The following is a 17,167-nucleotide window of genomic DNA, read 5'->3' on the forward strand; positions in this document are numbered from 1 at the left end:
GTGGGGCACAGGGGGTGTTTGCAGCCTGTGGTGTTCAGATGGAGGTCCAGCAGTGGTTCTCTGCATTCCCTCCTTTCTTGTGGCGTTCAGCCTTTTATTTCCATCTGGCTGGGGCCTGTGCAGAGCCCAGGGGTCTCATGGGCCCAGTTGGCCCCTTGTATTGGGGTCTCACATCCATGTATTCAAGGCACTTCAGTCTTTGGCTCACATAGCCTCCAGGTTTGTTTTTAAGGTTATGAGCTTCTGTGGCTGCCACCTTCCGTTTTCTTGCTGCATTTATGTGGATTTGGTGCTCTTCTGGGATTGTTTTCCTGGTCCCAACTTGGATTTTCCTGGCAGTGGGAAGCCTGTGTTTACCTGTGCATCCTTTGGATGTGAGAGGGAAAGGGAGGCACTGGGAGGTGGATTTCTGGCTGCCCCCAAATCCAGTGCTCTCTTCACTCTGCCATACTATAATGGGACCCTCTGCTCCCCTCTGAGCATTTGTGGGGCGTGGGTGGGATGGAGGGCAGAGTTTCTGCTTTGGGGTTGAATTTCCTGGCCCTGGTTCCAATGTTGTTATGGGTTTATAACTTGTCTGAAGAGTGTGGCCCTCAGTACCCACCTGCTTAAATGGGTTGTGAACCCTTGGATGAAGGAGCAGAAGTGGAGTTATGAGACTTGCACAATGTCTTAAGTGTCTCTGGAGGTGCTCAGGTGGATGGTAACTAAATTCTGAACTCCTTTTCATGTTTTTCAGCTCTGAAAAGATCTTTTGAGGTCGAGGAGGTAGATCAGTCTTCGAATTCCTCCACCCCACAAAGACGGGCCCCGAACACCCTCCTCAGGTCCACCGTGTCCAGCTCCACGCAGAAGTTTCAGGAACTTGGCGCCAGGAATTCGGAGCCATCCGCCCGACATGCAGAACCCACAGTCCAAAGATCACCCAAGCCCCCTCTGAGGAGAGTGGAGCTCTCTGGACCCAAACTGCCCGAGCCAGTGTCCAGAAGAACAGAAATCTCCATTGACATCTCATCCAAGCAGGTGGAGAACTCCACCTCAGGGTTGTCAAGGTTTGGCCTCAAACGAGCAGATGTGCTGGGTCACAAACCCCCCGAGCCCACCCCAAGGAGGACTGAGATCACCCTCGGCAAGCCCCAGGAGCCGGGTCTCCGGAGGGTGGAGGCGCCGGCATCAAAGATCCCGGAGATGCCGCAGCGAAGAGCTGAGACAGCCAGCGCTCCCGCGCCTGACACGGCCACCAAGCGCGTGGAAATCCAGGTAGCAAAAGCTGCTGAGGTCTCAGCCCCACCAGCACGGCAGGTAGAGAGCTCAGAGCCTCCCCTGCCCGCCCAGCCTCCCCAGGCAGAGCCAAAGCTGCAGCCGGTGCCGATGGAGAGCCCACCAAAGAGAGAAGAAGGTGAGTAGAGCTCTGGGCAGCTGCTGGGGTGAGACCCTGGCTGGTACCTGCCACAGGTCCCCATGCAGAGCTGCCAAGCACTGTGTGCTGCTCTGTCAGCTCTGCTGGTGATGCCTTTCGAGGCTGCTCTTGGATCTGTGCTCAGATGTGTCTGCATGCATAGCTGTTATCCTGGGGTTTATCCTGGCTGAAAGAGCTGTCAGTTTGAATAAGAAATGCCATCAAGCCTATAAGGAAAGAAAAGAGAAAATGCTAAGAGCCCGGGTGCTTGCAGAAAAAGACAGTTCTGCCAGCTCAGGCCCTGTGTGCAGACCCACCCACCCAGCATCCTGGAAAGGCTCTGGGGTGCAGGAGGGGCAGGGGCTGTGGAAGCATTGTTGGGATGGCTTGTTGTTTATAGTGTTGTTGCTTATGGTTGTGGGGCAGAAACCGCCTCTTCATTAGCAGGAGTCAGGGTTTTATTGACCTTGGAGCCGAAGTCTAATAACATCATGGACCAGAGCCACTATTAAACTGGAGCCCTGGCTTATATTAGCTCTATCTTGTTTTCAATTAATCCTGTATTAAAGCCATCTTCCCTCCCCCGCCAGCCGTCATTTATTCTCCCGAATGTTTAGGAGATTTTTTTTTTTTCCTCTTCTGACCTGTTAATTACTTTTACATTCCCCATCACCCACGAGCTCTCTCCTGTGAGGGATGCAAGGCACCACCTCCCCTCCCCACCCTGTGCATTTCCCCGGGGGCTGTGGATGATGTGGTCCCTCCCAGGACCTGGGAGGGCTGTGCCTGGCCCCAGAGCTGGGCCGTGTGCCCTTGTCTCACCCCACCATGGGTTGGTCCTCTGTCCTGCTCCATCCCCTCTCCCTGGGTGCAGCCCTGCAGTCAGAGGGCAGTACAGGGTCTGTGGAGAGGGCAAGTTTCGGTGTGGGCAGGGTCTGAAATCAAATCAGGAATCAGCAGTGGAGCTGATATCAAACCCACAGGACTCAAGTGGGTTTCTCTCACTGTGTGTGGCTTAGGCGTGGCTTTTCTGAGCTGGGTTTTAAAGAGTGCATCAACACCTCCAGCAGGTTACAGGTCAGTCCATCTCCAGCTGGGCATGGCTGGGCTCTGAGCCCCAGCCCAAGGATAGGGTTTGGCTGAGCCTCCCTTTTTTGTCCCCAGCTGCCATGTGTGTGGTGCCCAGGAGGCCCATCTTCCCCCATGGGTGGGTGCTCAGCCTTGTCCTACTGGGTCTGGGCTGCTCTGAGCTTCCCAGGCTTTGAACTGAGGATGGCTGGGCACTTTAAGAGCAGAAGACCATCTAAAGCTGCTGAATCCTCCAGCTGCCCTGGGCAGGGGGAGAGGGAGAACAGCTGCTGGGATGAGTGTTACCCATGAGCCCAGCTGTCTGGAGTCTGCCTTGCAGCATGAGCCAGCCTTGGTCCTGGTACAAAAGGGGCTTTCAGTCCAAATGTCTCCAAAAGTCACAGAATCACAGAATGGTTTGGCTTGGCAGGGACCTTAAAGATCATCTAGTTCCAACTCCACTGCCATGAAGAGCCAGGAGACAAAGTTGTAGGGATTGTGAGGGCTCTGTCTCCTTTTCCCTCTGTGTCAGCATGAATCCACAGACCAGAGCAATTGTCCCCTTCCTTATCTCCACCTCCTCCATTGCCATCACTTGAGGTTGCCTGGGCTTGCTTTCACACAGGACCCCATTGTGGGGTGCTCCTCCCATTGTGGTCCACAAAACCCACCCTGAGGTGATGCTGGGTGGGTGGATGGCATCTCTCCTTGTCGCTGGTGTAAGCACACAGAGAGATTTGGGGAGGCTGCACAGGGACCCTCAGCACGTCCCATGGATGAGTGCAGGCATGTTGCCAATGCTCACCAGCTCCACTGCAGCTCTGGCCCCACCACAACCCCCAGAGTGAAAATGCTGGCTCTCTGATGTCTGCAGCAGAGACAACACATGGCAAGTCCTTCTCCTGGTGTTTGGGTCACCCAAGAGGTGCTCCCATGGCAGTGGATGCCCCTCAGTCCTGTTGCTCAGTTGCTGTCCAATGCAAACAGCTGAGCAGGGGGTGCAGGCAGCTGCCTCCAGCTGCCCTCAGTGCTGTGCTGGGACTTGCCTTCCCCAGCTGTCAGGCTCAGCTGCCTTGCCCTTAACCCCTTGTCCCGTTGCTGAAGGTATGCAGGAGAGCATGTTGTGCAGGAAGAGGCCGGTTGGAGGAGAAGAGCAGTCACAGAGAGCTTGGCGGTTCAGAACAAACCACAAAGGAAAGGAGTAATTATAGCCCTGAACTTCATTAAGGTGGTGTGGCTGCTGGTGTGGGCTGAGCCTGCTCTGGAGCTGTGGTTCCCAAGGTGGGAGGAGGGCAGGAGATGTCTAGATGGGGCAAAAAATATTTTTCCCTGTCCCTGTTCTCCCTCTCTGAGTCACTGTGCTCTCCTGCACTCCCAGGAGAGCACTGGCTTTGCTTCTGCTGCTGTAACGTTGAGTTGGGCCATTGGTGACAGGGAGGTGGGACATGGTGCCCATCACAATGTGATGTCCCACTGCACTGGCATCCTGGGCAAAGCTGGAGTTCGTGTCTCTGAATTGGCTGGTGCTCCCAGCTGGGACAAGGAAAGGTGATGGGATGACCAGGAGATGTGGATTGCTATAGCTGGAGTTGTCCAGAGAAATCTGAGCTGGGCTGTGCAGTGGGTGTGGGCAAGGGCAGAACACACAGAGGGCAGAAAGAGGCACAAGCAACTAAAAACAGACATAACAAGGTGAGGGGAAGGGCTGTTTCTGAACCCACAGCCTCAGGCACTGTGGGAGGCTGCCTTTGCTATGTAGGACTTACCAAATCTTAATATCCAAATATGACTGCCCGTGGGTGGTGGTGACCTCTGCCGAGCTCCTGCTGTGGGCAGCAGTTCCCTCCCAGTCCCGGGGCACTGGCCCAGGATGGAGCTGGCAGAGGAGGATGTTCCTCTCCTGTGCTGGCAGGGCAGGTCTGAGCAGGGTGTGTGGTGCCTGTGCCAGTGTGGCAGGAGCTGGTGCCTCCCTATAAGGAGAGGAACAGGGAATCATTGTGGGAGCAGCAGTGCTTCATCCAGAGACATCCCCCAACCCTTCATAAAGGAGAGATCCTGAGGGATCCTCTGAGCTGGCTGAGGGACAGGCAAACCCTCAGGAAGAGCCATGTTGAGTCTATCATGGCTGATCCTCCCATGTCCTCCTGCATCAGCATCCCCTTCCACTGGTGCCTCCTGTCAGTGATGCTGACATTGTGTGGCTGAATGTCCTGGTCTTCTGTTGTTCCTCATGCCTTGCAACGTGGTGCTGGTCAGGCTTGGAGAGGGGGGAAGGCATCGTTGGTCCCAGAAAGGTTAATGTTTTCCATTTTGGTTTAACAGTCTGTCTCAGCCCCTCCCACATCTGAACCTGTTTGTATTTGAGATGAAGGCTTGGTTCTGGGATCTCAGGTGATTGATTGGAAGAAATCCTAGATGAGAAGTGAAAGCTGGTTTGATCTGGTGATCCTATTTATCTCCACACAAGCTGCTGTGGGTGCCCAGGCCTTGAGGACAGCACGCAGCCAGCAAGGCAGGCTCTGCCCCACAGCACTGCTGCCTGCTCCTGCCCAGTGGTCCTCTCTGGATGCTCTGGAGCTTGTTTAGATAGATCAGGGCAGATACAATGAATAACAGGAACATTCACCTAAAGCAGGGATGTGACCTTCCTCTGCAATAGCTGTGGGATGTGCAGAACAGTCTGAACCATCTCTGAGCTTTCAACTTGGTTGGAATCTTTGTCCCATCACTGCCTGATGCTGCACTTTGGGACAGCTACACAAGGTGCCAGGTACCTCTTAAAAGGCAGCAGGGCCCCCCTTCTTATTTTTGCTGCAGAACAAGCAGGGTGATATCAGGATAGTGAAGTAATTCAGCTGTTTCACTCTTTTTTCCAGCTTGAACCCTTATGAAAAGAACTCCCTTAGAGTTGAGCTAAAATTAAAGCAATAAAAAAGTAATTAAATAAAAAAAAACACCAGAGGGAAACTTTGATACCTACTGAGATCCTAGTGTAAGCCAGGGGCCCATTGCTCTGTGCTAGGAAGCTGTGGTGGGGGATGCAGCCCAGAGGCCCCCCAGCCTTGAGCCTCCATCCTACCATGGACACCCAGCAAGCCCTGGGGTGACTTTTCTTCTGTGCTGTCCTCCAAGAGTGACACCAAGTGTGGGTCTGCTGGGCTGGAGCTGGGTTAGAGGGATTTGGACAACTATTAACACAGTGAGAAGCTTCCTGGGATGAAGAGCTGAGTGGAGATGCAGTGAGTCACCATTTCCAGCTCCCAGAGCTGCACTGCTCTTTAGCTGTACAAAGAGATTAAAGCTGTAGGGAAATGTTTCCTTAAAACCAGCTGACAGATTTGGGCTAGATTACTGGTAGTCTTTTTTTGTTCTTGTTATTATTTTTAATGGGAAAGTGCATGCAGCCCGAGATACCAAATGGAGGGGCTGAGTGGGAAAGGCAGAGTCCCAGTTTTTGAACTCAGGTGCCAAAAATGAGATAATCTGGAAAAAACTAGACCTGCAGCGCCAGTGACTTGGAAGGAAGGAGCGGGAGCACGTGTGGGGGAGATGATCATGTCCCATCAAGGAGGCTCTGCCTGATCCAGGACGCCACGTGCGTGGCCTCCTGCCTGCACGGGGAGAGGGGGGGCCTGGCTCTGCCTGCTCCCCCCTCCCACCATGTGCTCTGTCCCTGGCTGTGCAGGGAGCACCCTCATTTTTGGGGTGTATTCTGATGCCAGGAAGGAGGCCAGGTGATGTAGTTGCGGTGGTGCTTGTGCTGCACATCCTTGCCTCCCAGGAATGTTGTTCCCAAGCTCATTATGTTCATCTCTGGTCACATTGGCATTCACGTGTCCCCTGCTTTGTGTGGGCATAGTTTATGTGGATACTGTCATGGTCCCACATGGATGCTCCACCCTGGGCAGTGAGCCTGCCCGCCTCCAGGCTCCAGTACAGCCAGCCAGGAGAATTGCTTTGCCTTTTTAGAAGTCCCTGAGGGCCCAAAGGAAAAGCAGTGATCTCCCCAGTTCAGCTTCATTATGCAGAGGAATAGTTTCCCATAGGAAACATTACGGTTCCCACTTCCCTTCCCTGCCATGCGTCATTTAAGACCAGGAGAGGGTGAAACTGTGGATGCTGCATCCAACTCTGGGGATCCCAACATAAGAAGGATGTGGATCTGCTGGAGCAGGTCCAGAGGAAGCCACAAAGATGCTTCAAGGGCTGGAGCCCCTCTGCTCTGGGATAGGCTGGGAGAGCTGGGGGCATTCAGCCTGGAGAAGAGATGGTTAAGTGGAGACCTGAGAGTGCCTAAAAGGGTTCCAAGAGAGCTGGAGAGGGACTGTGGACAAGGGCCTGGAGTGACAGGAGAGGGGGGAATGGATTCCCACTGCCAGAGGTTAGAGTTAGATGGGATATTGGGAAGAAATTCTCCACTGTGCCGGTGATGAGGCATGGGAACAAGTTGCCCAGAGAAGCTGTGGCTACCCCATCCCTAGAAGTGTTCAAGGCCAGCTTGGATGGAGTTTGCAGCAACCTGGGATAGTGGAAGGTGTCCCTGCCCATGGCAGGGGGTGAGACTGGATGGTCCATAAGGTCCCTTCCAAACCAGTCTGTGATTCTTTGCTGAGCTGCAGAGTCATCCTGGCCATGGGCTTGGTGACCTGGCAGGCCTCTTCCACAGGTGGGTTGGGGCTGTGGGTGAGGTTGGGGAATCCACATCATCTCCTCCCAAACGTTGCAGGAAGCATCTGTGGATGAACATGTCTCTGTGGAGGTCAAAGCCTCCTGTTCCAGGCAGAAGGTGACCAAGTGCACTGCATCTGGAGTGCTGGCTGGCTGCAGGCTCGTGGGGTCTGTGCTTGGGGTGTGAACCCTGTGCAGCCTCAGGACCCTCTGGCTCTGCACCTCTGTGCCTGCAAACCAGGGCAGCCCCTGGGCAGAGGTGCCTTTGCTGGCTGAGAAACAGGGGTGAGTGTTCCCACCTGCTGTGGGGTTTGTGTTCGTCTAAGTGGTGCTGAAAGGCAGGAGATACAGCCCTGGCTGAGGGTGTTGTGCAGGAACCAGACCCAAGAGTTTCTCTGTTTATCTTGTGGTATTTGCATGTCTGGAGCCCATGGCAGTCGTGCTGGGGAACATGCTCCCCACCCACCAGCTCCTTTGGCATCTCCAAGATTTCTCACATTTAGGTTAATCATCCTAGAGGCTGATAAGGCAAATAAAATCCGTTATCTTGACCAAGATAAAACAAAGAGTTTGCTTTGATCTCCCTCAGTAAGGCCTGGCCGCTCATTTTGTGACTGCTCTGCTGTCTGCTGGGGGAGGGAAGCGATGGCAATGGTGATGAACCTTCTGTAATTAAGAAATCATTTTCTTTTAAGCTATTTCTAGACCTCTGTCCCTGTCAGAGATGTTTCTGTTGGCCATCAGTTGAAGGGACACCATAGACTGGGTGCAGTGCCAACTCCATAAACTGTGTCAGAGGACTCGAGGAACTGAATTGAGATTAGAGAGAGATAACTTTGTTTTGAGAAGATCAAACGTTGTCGTGAGCGAAAAGGACAAGTTGACAGCAAGCCAGTTGTGTTCTTGACTCCTCCAGCAAACAAACAGACACAGAGACACTTTTGCATTGTCCAAGATGCCGTGATGAAGCTGAAGTGAACGTGGCTATAAATGGAAAAAGCAGCTGGTCTTGGATTGCAGCCTGTGCTCAGACTTCTTTGGGCCCAATTTTTCTTACATCTGTTACAGGTTTTAAAGGAGGGATGTGGATGTAACCAACCAGCCTTTGGGTTGGTTACATTTGGGTTGCTTTTTTCATTGCTCTTCTGAATGGGTCTCTGCACAAAAAGTTCCCTGGGTTTCTGTAGGGTCACACACATCAATATTTTTACCCTCTTGAGTGGTTCTGGTTTGTTTTGGCATGAAGAGAGCACCGGACATACTGAGGGACAAAGCTGCACCGAAGGGCCTGGTCCAAAACATTTTGCAAACAACAGAACTTTGCAGATGTTTATGCATTTATGGAAAGCAAATAATTTTAGAAAAGCCATCTAAGGTTGCTGTGCCAGCCCAGGAGTGACAGCGTGGGGATTTGGGGTTGCTTGGCTTGTACTGCGGTTTCTTCTGTGTGGAAGCAGTGGGTTGGGTTTTGCATAGCGAAGGCAATTTGTACAACATCAATGAAAAATGGCTGAAACAAAGCATCTTGCAACACCTTGAAGTTTCAAAGGTTGATGGTGCCCTAGCAAATATTAGCATAACCTTGGATTTATGTTTAGCTTTTCAACCCTTGAGACGGTGTCTGAGTTGGGGGGGTCTTACCAGCCCCTGGGTGTTCTCTGAGTTCTGGCTCTGCAGAGGCTTTCCATGGTGCAGCTTTAGCATGGTCCCTGGCTTGTGTTTCTGAGGGGTACAAAAATATTTAGTGGAAACTGAGCACGTCCTTTTGTCTTTCTGTGTATTCAATCTTCATCCATCTACGAGCAAGACTTTTGCAGGGAATACTCCCAGTGGATCCCATGCACATGGCTTCATCCATCCATGGCATTCACTCTGTCTTGTCTGAGATGTCTGCACTTGAGCTAATCATCTGGATGTCTGCCTCAAGCTGGTGGAAATTATGTCCTCGAAGGGTTTATTTTTCTCTGCTGAACGTAAGGAGAGCTTATGGGATTGGTTTGCTGGAGATGTCTCTGTTTGGGTGAGAAAAACTTTACCCTCCTGTATTATTCCCAGAATCAGAGATGGAGGTGAAAAGGGATCTTGCAGCAGAACAGAACTGTGCCAGCCACTAATCCCTTGTTATCAACAGTGCTTGACAGCCCCCCAGCAAACCTGCTCCCCTTGGGTCAGGTTGTTTTATTGTTTATTTAAGTTCGTGGGTCAGACTGTCTTTGATGCTTATCGAGAGTGCTTTAACTTTTTATGGCAGTTCTGCCTTCTCCCCTTTCCTCCTCTCTTGCTGCACATGGACTAGGACAGACATTCCTTCCTTCTTTCAAAAAAAAGCTCAGTTTGGGGAGATCTGAGAAAGAAGATTAGATGGGAATCCGAAAGGATATGGTTCCTTGGAGGAGAGGGCAGTGATAAAAGTTAATGATACATAAGCTCTTGTAAGGAGCTTTCTCAGTTACAGCTGTGTGGTAGCTCATGAGTCTTAAATTGTAAGGCATTGCTTTCAACTCCAGCATGAATGCACCTGGGGTGTGTTGCATGTGGGATAGGTAGATCTGGAGGGACATCACAGGAATTGCCCTACCCAGTTGGACTGGAGCCCCCGCCTGTGTTTTCTTCCCCTGTGTGTTTTGATTCTGGAGGGGAATTTCTTCATGTTTACTCATTTTTGTTTGCTCTGATATGGGAGGCTGCTGGTAGAAAGCATCAGCTTTCTACTGATGCACCAATGTGGTGTGATCTAAATCCTCCTCTGCAGCTCTGGTGCATGGAGGTACAGGATGAGTCCCTGGTTACAGTCTCTGAAGCTACAAATGTGCAGTTCATGCCCCATCACATGCAAGATGCACTGAGGGCATTCACTGGCAACCCCCATCTGTAGTGGAAATGAGTCCATTGGACCAAGAGCCAGAAAAACACTGAGAAGCTGGCAAAAATTTGTATGGCAGGAGAGCCTGGTTGTGTTCCCGTCTTTGCTGTCCACTTGTTCACTGTCCTGGAGGAATCCCAGTACCCACTCCACTTTCTCCTTTTGTAACAAGGAGCTGGTGAACGTGGCAAGATGCCTGGGTTTCGGTCCTTGTGTTGGGTCCTTTCTTCATCCAGGTTCAGCTGGTGATAAGGAAATTGCTGGACTTGGTCACAGAGGTGCAGTGGGATCATGCAGGGTGGGAGAAGCTGCTCTGCCCAGGTCACTGGAGTGGCTCTACAGAGAGAGAGAGATCCTCATCTGTCCAGGAGAAGAGGAAGGGTATCAGATGATTTCTGTATCAAAACTTTCTCCACTCTACCCTGCTTTCCCCTAAATTTGAAAAACCCATAGTTTGGAGAGAAAAAAAGGATTTGGAAGGCAAACTTTGGATGTGTCCCAGGGAGCAGATATGGGATGGATGTTGCCTCCTGACTGGAGGCTGCTGGCACTGAGGGAGGTAGAGCAGGCACTGGTGGGGTGTTTGGATGCTCTTTGCCTCATGTCCTCTTCCCCTGCTTCCATGTGGTGCAGATAGCATGGAGAATGGAGATTACCTTGGAGTTGTCCAGATATGTCCTGGGAAAAAGGAGTAGATGTGAACAGCTTTTCTGATAAAACATAATTGTTTAGACAAACTCTGGCTGAACTTGCTTCCTCCTGCATCCCAGCAGGCAGATAAATGGGGTGGAAGTGGGAGGCTGAGTTCATAGGCTGCTGAGGCCCTCCCTGGGGTCACACCACCCCTGAGATCCCCTGTCCATCCATTTTGGTGGCCTCGGGGAAGACAAGAGGATGCAGTTGACTGCTGAGGATGATGCCCTGGCTTTAGGTAGTTCAGTGCTCTGAGATGGGCAGAGACCTTGATAATGCAGTGGCATGAGTGGTCCTGGTGGGCAGCAGTAAATCCTCCTGGTGCATCTGCAGAGGCTGGACCTTGGTTGCATGTTGCTGTGTGGGATGCAGGAAGTGAATTTGCTCCAGCCCAGTTCTCTCCAAACCTGGCAGTCCTGGGCATAGGGTGGCTGGGCAAAGACCTGCCCCCGAAAGAGATTCCTGTTAGACCTGGAAATGATGGAACAATCAGGATTTGGGTGGGATGTGGCCACTGGAGAGATGTTGTCATGCCCTGCATGGCTCCTACTGAGGTCTCCAGGAATTGCTTTGTGGAGTCAGATAAAATCTGAGATCCTGCCACAACACTGATGTTCCTCCCACCATCCCTCGGGGAAATGGTCCTCCTTGCCCTACTTTGTGTAGTAAATAAAAGTTTATTTACAGCCCAGGAGTGCATGCCCTGAGGTTGGGAGGTGAAGGGTTCCTGCAGGGCCCTGGAGGAGCTCTGGGGTTTCCTCTTGGCTTTGTGTCTTCGGTTCCTGGGCAGAAAAGTCTTGGGAAGGAGCAGCTCTGTGGGTGGGAGCTGGGGGAAGCAGAGCCCTTTGCGTGGGCCCTGGGGCATGGCTTTGTTTCCCTGTAATAAGGTCACAAGTGTGTGTGTCACCTGGGGAAGAGCTGAGAGGAGATAACCAGCGTGGGCTGGAGCAGCCAGGGACAGCAGCAGGGGGTGGGCTGCCATCCATCTGTCTCCCCCCTTGCTGAGGGTGATGTGAGGATGGGGTTGAGCTCCTCTGACCAGGGTCTGTGGGGTTTCCAGCTCTGCCCTGGCACTGCCCAGAATTGCTCTGTGGAGCTTCAGGGAAAGAGCATTTGGCTTCTCTGCCACTTGGACGAGTGGAAAGGGTCTCTTTGGGGTTATTTCAGCCCATGTGTGGGGCAGATTGTATATAGGACAGTCGTTTGAAGAGCAAGCAAACCAAAGCTGTGACTTGGGCTGCAATGAAAGAGCAAAGCTGGGAAAGCTTCAAATCATGGCTGCAGAGACAAGGGAGACATGGTTGTGGCTTTCTGCTGGGTAACAGTGTTGTGTCCCTTGGGAGGGACACAGAGAACATTGTTTTGAGTTTCTGCTTCTCCTTCTCATTTTTTAGACATGCAGAATTAATTGCTCCCTTTCATTGTCTGCAGCAATATTTGTTTTGCTGCTCTGTGGCAGTGGGGCCTGGATGGGTTTCACAAACTGAATTTTCCCTGGACAAGCCCCTCCTCTGATTTTGCACTTCCAGCTGCCAGGCCCAGTTTTAAAACAGCTTGCACCGAGGCTGAAAATATTTGAAGGGCAGAGCAATGCCTTGCAGGAAATGGCTTAAGCTTCCTGCTCCCAAGATGGTGTGAGTGTTAAAACAGAACTGGAGAAATATTAGACATCCTACATCCGGCCCGGCAGAGGAGGGTGACCCGGGGGTGATGGGATGGAAAGCCCAGACCACCCCCCACTGCTGCCTGTGCCCAGCAGGATGAGGGGCCCCCCCAGTCCCTCATCCCCCCGACTTTGTAGAGGGGGAAAAAATGGGCAAATTGTTTCCTGCTCCTCAGGGCTTTGCTGTGTTTTAGTTTTGTGGGAAATGTGTGGGGAGAACTGGTCAAAGGTGCGGGGCAAAGTGTCAGCAGAGTGAGTTTCCAGCAGAAAATGGGATCTGGGAAAGCACTGGTTATGACAAAGTGTTTGTATCAGTTTATCCACCACCTTCCAGCCTGAAGTGAAAGGTGAATGTCTAGGATAGATGGATCTGAGTTGGTCCCGTTTGTTTGGGGCTGGAACGGGGCTTTCTGCATCTGTCAGCAAAAAACACATTGAGTTACTGACTTAATCAGAGGCAACTTAATTCTTCCAGCTCTGATGAATTCCCACTTGGTGCTGGCTGAGCACCATCTACCTGGCCAGGCAGGGAATAGCAGCTGGCTGTACATCCGGGATGGATGGACAAGGGTGGAAGAGAAATGGGAGCATGTGTGGGGGGGAGCGTGGGGAAGGGCAGGCATGAGGGGGGAGGGCAGTGGACCTGCGGGCAGGGTGGTCCTCGCTGGAGCTCTCGGGTGGGAGTCACATCTGCAGATATTATTCAACTACCTGGGGGTTACTGCCCTGTTATGGGAAACTTCTCCAAACCCCAGTTTGTTGGCTGGAGCGTGGAGATTTGGGTAATTTTGTTCAGAATGTTATCAGTTGAGTAAAAAATACCTGAGCCACGTGGCTGGGGGGTCTGTAGGTGCAGTGGAGGAATGAGATGGGGGCTGCAGGGCTGTGGGCAGAACAAGCAGGATACAGTTCAGAGCTTGGGCTGTTCCGAGCTCATTCCTGCTTCCTCCAACAGTCACTAAGAATCATAAAATTGCTCCTAATGGAAGAAAAATTACACCAATGCTGGGACCTGAGTCCCTTTGGGAGGCGTGTTCCAGCTCCAGGAGCAGGAGCAGAGCATGTGGGTGCTCTTTGGGCGGGGTGCACCATGAATGGAGCATTATGCTGTGCTCCAAACACCCTCCTCCCAGGCTTTCCCTTTGACCCCTTCCTTTCCTGCGCTGTTCCGTGTGGGATGGTGGGAGCCCAGGCAGATCTGCAGCAGCGTGGATCCAGAGGGGTAAGTTCCATCCTCAGCAGGCGGGTCTGGGCATGGGGAGGTCAGATTGCTGGTGCCCACCTTTCCCCATGGCACATAACCCCCCTAAACCCTGAGAAGTGCTGCCCTTGGGGCTCTGGATTTGGTTGAGCTGTTTGTTTTCCATGGGGTGCTTTTCCCATGAAGGCTTTGACCAGCAAACTTTGGGGAGGGGAAGATGAGGCTGATTTGAATCCCAGAAGGAGTTACAGCTGGCTGAAAGCTGTGTCTGCAGCCCCCTAATCCATCAGCAGTGCCCACAGCACTCAGACAACAGGCTGGGGCTGGCGAAGCTGAGGGAGTGTGAGCCAGCCCTGGGGCTGCTGTTGCAGGGTATTGGGAGGCAGGAGAGGAGGGGTGGGCTGCACCAGGCTGCATGGAGGCTGCAGGACTGGAGGGGCAGATACTGGGCTGTTTGGGATCAGAATTACAGTTAGTTGACTTGGAGTCCTCCCCGTTTGCCTACGTGGCTGCCACACTGTACAGGGTCCAGGGGGATGGTCACACAGAATGGGGGACAGGGGATGTATGTAGAAAGGCTTTGCTGTCCCAAATGGTGCTGGGTTGGAGGCTGCTTTTACCCTGTTCACCCCATCAGCTGGTGAAGCAGATACCCACACTCGACATCCTTGGGTCCACAGAGCTTCAGGTGGACTGGGGGAATGGGGGGAACTCATTGGAAAAGGAAACATCCTTCCCCAGAAGTGTCCTGGAGCCCGTCAGATGGTTCAGCATCCTCAGCTTGTGCTGAGCAGCTGTGGTGGAAATGTGGGTCTGCAGGAAGGAGCGATGCCGCTGTGTAATCACTCCATGGTTGATTTATTTTTATTATTCTTGCTGGCTGATCCTCGGCCTCCCACTCCCAGCCCTTCCCTCCATGTGACTGTGGGCCAGTGCATCCCCACATGGGAAGTGCCCTCCTTTCCCACCTTTCCCACGGCTCCCGCAGAGGGATGGGGAGCCCTGGGGCTGCAGCAATGGGAGGGGCACAGAAAGGTTTGGGAAGAGGTTTGGAAAGGGCTCATTGCAGGGCAGAGGGCAGTGCTTGCCTTGCTGGACCACAGGTCTGTAGGGGGGCAAAGTTTGTCTTAAATCTTCCTTAAAGCTCGTCTTAAATCTGAAATGAATGGACAGTTCGAGTTTTAGCAAGTCCCTGTGAGACTCTGAGGTCCTGCCTTGCCCTGATGTGGTGTTCACTGCTCAGGAAGGGGATGGATTGGGATGGGAAGGGCAGGGACATCCATCTCCATCTGATAGAGGAGGTCTGCACTGGACCTGCCTCCATCCCTCAAGGGATGAATCCAGCACCCAGCCTTTACCTCAAGAGGGCACAGCTGGTTTCCTCATTGCTCTTCATTTATTTTTTAATAAATTTGCACCACAGCCTTTGCTTGAATGGTCCCAAACTCTGGATCTGGAGCCTTGGAGCCTTCAGTAATGCTTTTTCTTCAGGACCAAAAATGTGACTGATGGTTGATAGATCCCCAAGAGTACTTCCAGGGTTGTGGAGGGACCTGGGACCCCAAGAACATGCTGAAGTCAGCAGCACTCTCTGCTCTCAGCTTCAAGAGGGTGTCAGACATGAGAACTGTATCCTGCAGAACTGAAAACCTCAAACCTCACTGGGGCCCTGTGACCTTTAAGAGGCACAGAGTGTCACAGAGCAAAGCCTCTGCCTTTATCTGCAGATCACAGCCCGGGGAGGAGGCTCTGAGGGGTGATGGGGCTGTTCTGGTTTCTCTGAGTTGGTGTGTGGGAGGCAATGGGGCTGTTCTGGTTCCGTGGGGTGATGGGGATCAGCTTGGCCCCCACTCTGTGCTGGCCATGTTGAGATGTGGCTGTAGGAAAGGGAGACAGGGCTGGAAGGACCCTTTGTGTCCTGCAGATTTGGGTTCAGGGAGTTGCTCTGAATATATCCCATGGAAGCATCTCCTGCCATTGGACTGGAAAGTATGACCTGCTGTTACAGTGTTGGGTTCCTTTCACTCACACATAAAGCCAAGCTCTGCCTTATTAAAGGTGACTCTCCCCAGTGTGTGGTGGCTCCCAATGAGTGGCTTTGAGAGTTTATTCAGCAGCAGCAGCAGCTACTAATTTAGGTCTCTCCCCTTCCCCAGCAAATGCAGTGTCTGCCTGCCTGGCCTCCATCAGGGGTGTGTGGACACCCTGTTCTCAGTCTGAGTGCTGGTCTCTGTCCATGTAGTAATGGGGTGGTGATGGGGACCTGGGTGCACGTGCTGAGTGCTTCATTTCCACACTTGGTGTGATTGTGGTGCAGGCCTGCCCCTAAGCATCTCTCAAATATCGATTCTGTCCTGCAATCTCTTAGGGACCATTACAGCCTCATTGGAATTAGGTGCCCAAATACCATTTAGGATGTATGTCTCGGCTCTTCTGTGTTTCTGAACACAGCACTGCCCCACCACCCTGATGCTGAAAGAGCATCAAACCCCAAGATGTGCTCTGTCGTGGGGAGTGGGATGATGGGAGTAGCTGGGGTGAGGGAGGAAGAGGCAGGATACCCCTCTAATACCTCCTGGATATAGTGGGAGGAACTTGGAAATACTAGCACAGCTTCTGTCATGTCATGATGGAGCCCATGGCAGACAGACATCACGTTACAGCTTAGCATGACTGATTCAGTAGCTGATTTGCTGTTAGCACCTTCTGTGTTCAGTAGGACAAGAGGTGTTTCCCCAAAGAGCAGGTCAGGACATCACAGCTCCAGGTCTGCTGCCCCACCTTTCCTATTTCTCTCTGACTATTAGGCACCTTGAATCCATCCAACCCCTCATTTAAACTCCTCCTTGAGCTACAGGATGTCCTGTGAGATTACTGAGTGCTTTAATGAGGGGCTTTCTTAGCTTGGCAGAGGCTGAGCAGACCCCAGAAGGCTCACGTGCTGGGGGAAGAGTCTGTTGCCAAGTCGTAGGAGGAATTCCCACGTTCCTGTTCCTTCCTGCTGGCTGCCAAACGCTTGTCCTGTCCACAAAAGCTGATGTATTTGGTAGGATTTAACCTTTACTGAAAGCAGTGAATAACAGAGATCTTTTACTTTTGGTTTCTGGGTGTAAATTCACAACTCAGCGATGGTTTTGTATGCACAACACAATTCCATGGTGGGAAAAAATGAAGGAGAGACAGAGGGAGACTTTGCTTGGGTGAAGTCCTTTATAGCCGTAGCTGGGAGCCTGCAGGGAAATTCCCATTCCTTCCTGCCCTGATGAACCCTCAAATCAGGCTTTAGGTGCCAACCAGACCCTGTCATTTCAGTAGAAGCACAAAGGCAGCCCCGTGGGATGCAGAATGTGGGGTTTCTCACGCCCAAAGTTGCTGCAGGTCCTGCCCAGACAGACAGACACAGTCCCTGGTTTTCCCTGTCAGCAAGCAAGCATGTCTATGGAGTTTCAGGGAGGGGAAATGCTCTTTTTCATTGCTTCTTTTAATGCCTACAGCAGAAGACACAGCTAGCACTTTTTTTCTGCCCTGGACTCTCCTTCCTTTCTGTTCTCCAGTTGGTGTCCTGTGGTACAAGCCCTGGTGATTGCCACCACTCATGTAATCAGCAGCACC

The 17,167-nt window shown here is 52.2% G+C and overlaps 1 protein-coding gene across 3 annotated transcripts in view; it reads left to right on the forward strand.

The window, feature by feature from the left end:
• SEPTIN9 (septin 9) overlaps positions 1–17,167 on the forward strand; it is a 134,249-nt gene that overhangs the window by 78,152 nt on the left and 38,930 nt on the right. For all 3 annotated transcript variants that reach the window (XM_018073342.3, XM_025895142.2, XM_025895141.2), the window contains one exon: positions 740–1,399. In XM_018073342.3, the coding sequence (XP_017928831.2) occupies positions 740–1,399 (660 nt within the window). The remainder of the gene's footprint in view (positions 1–739; positions 1,400–17,167) is intronic.

This window comes from Manacus vitellinus, unplaced genomic scaffold (assembly GCF_001715985.3).
Source record: "Manacus vitellinus isolate BGI_N305 unplaced genomic scaffold, ASM171598v3 scaffold_24_pilon, whole genome shotgun sequence".
NCBI lineage: Eukaryota > Metazoa > Chordata > Aves > Passeriformes > Pipridae > Manacus > Manacus vitellinus.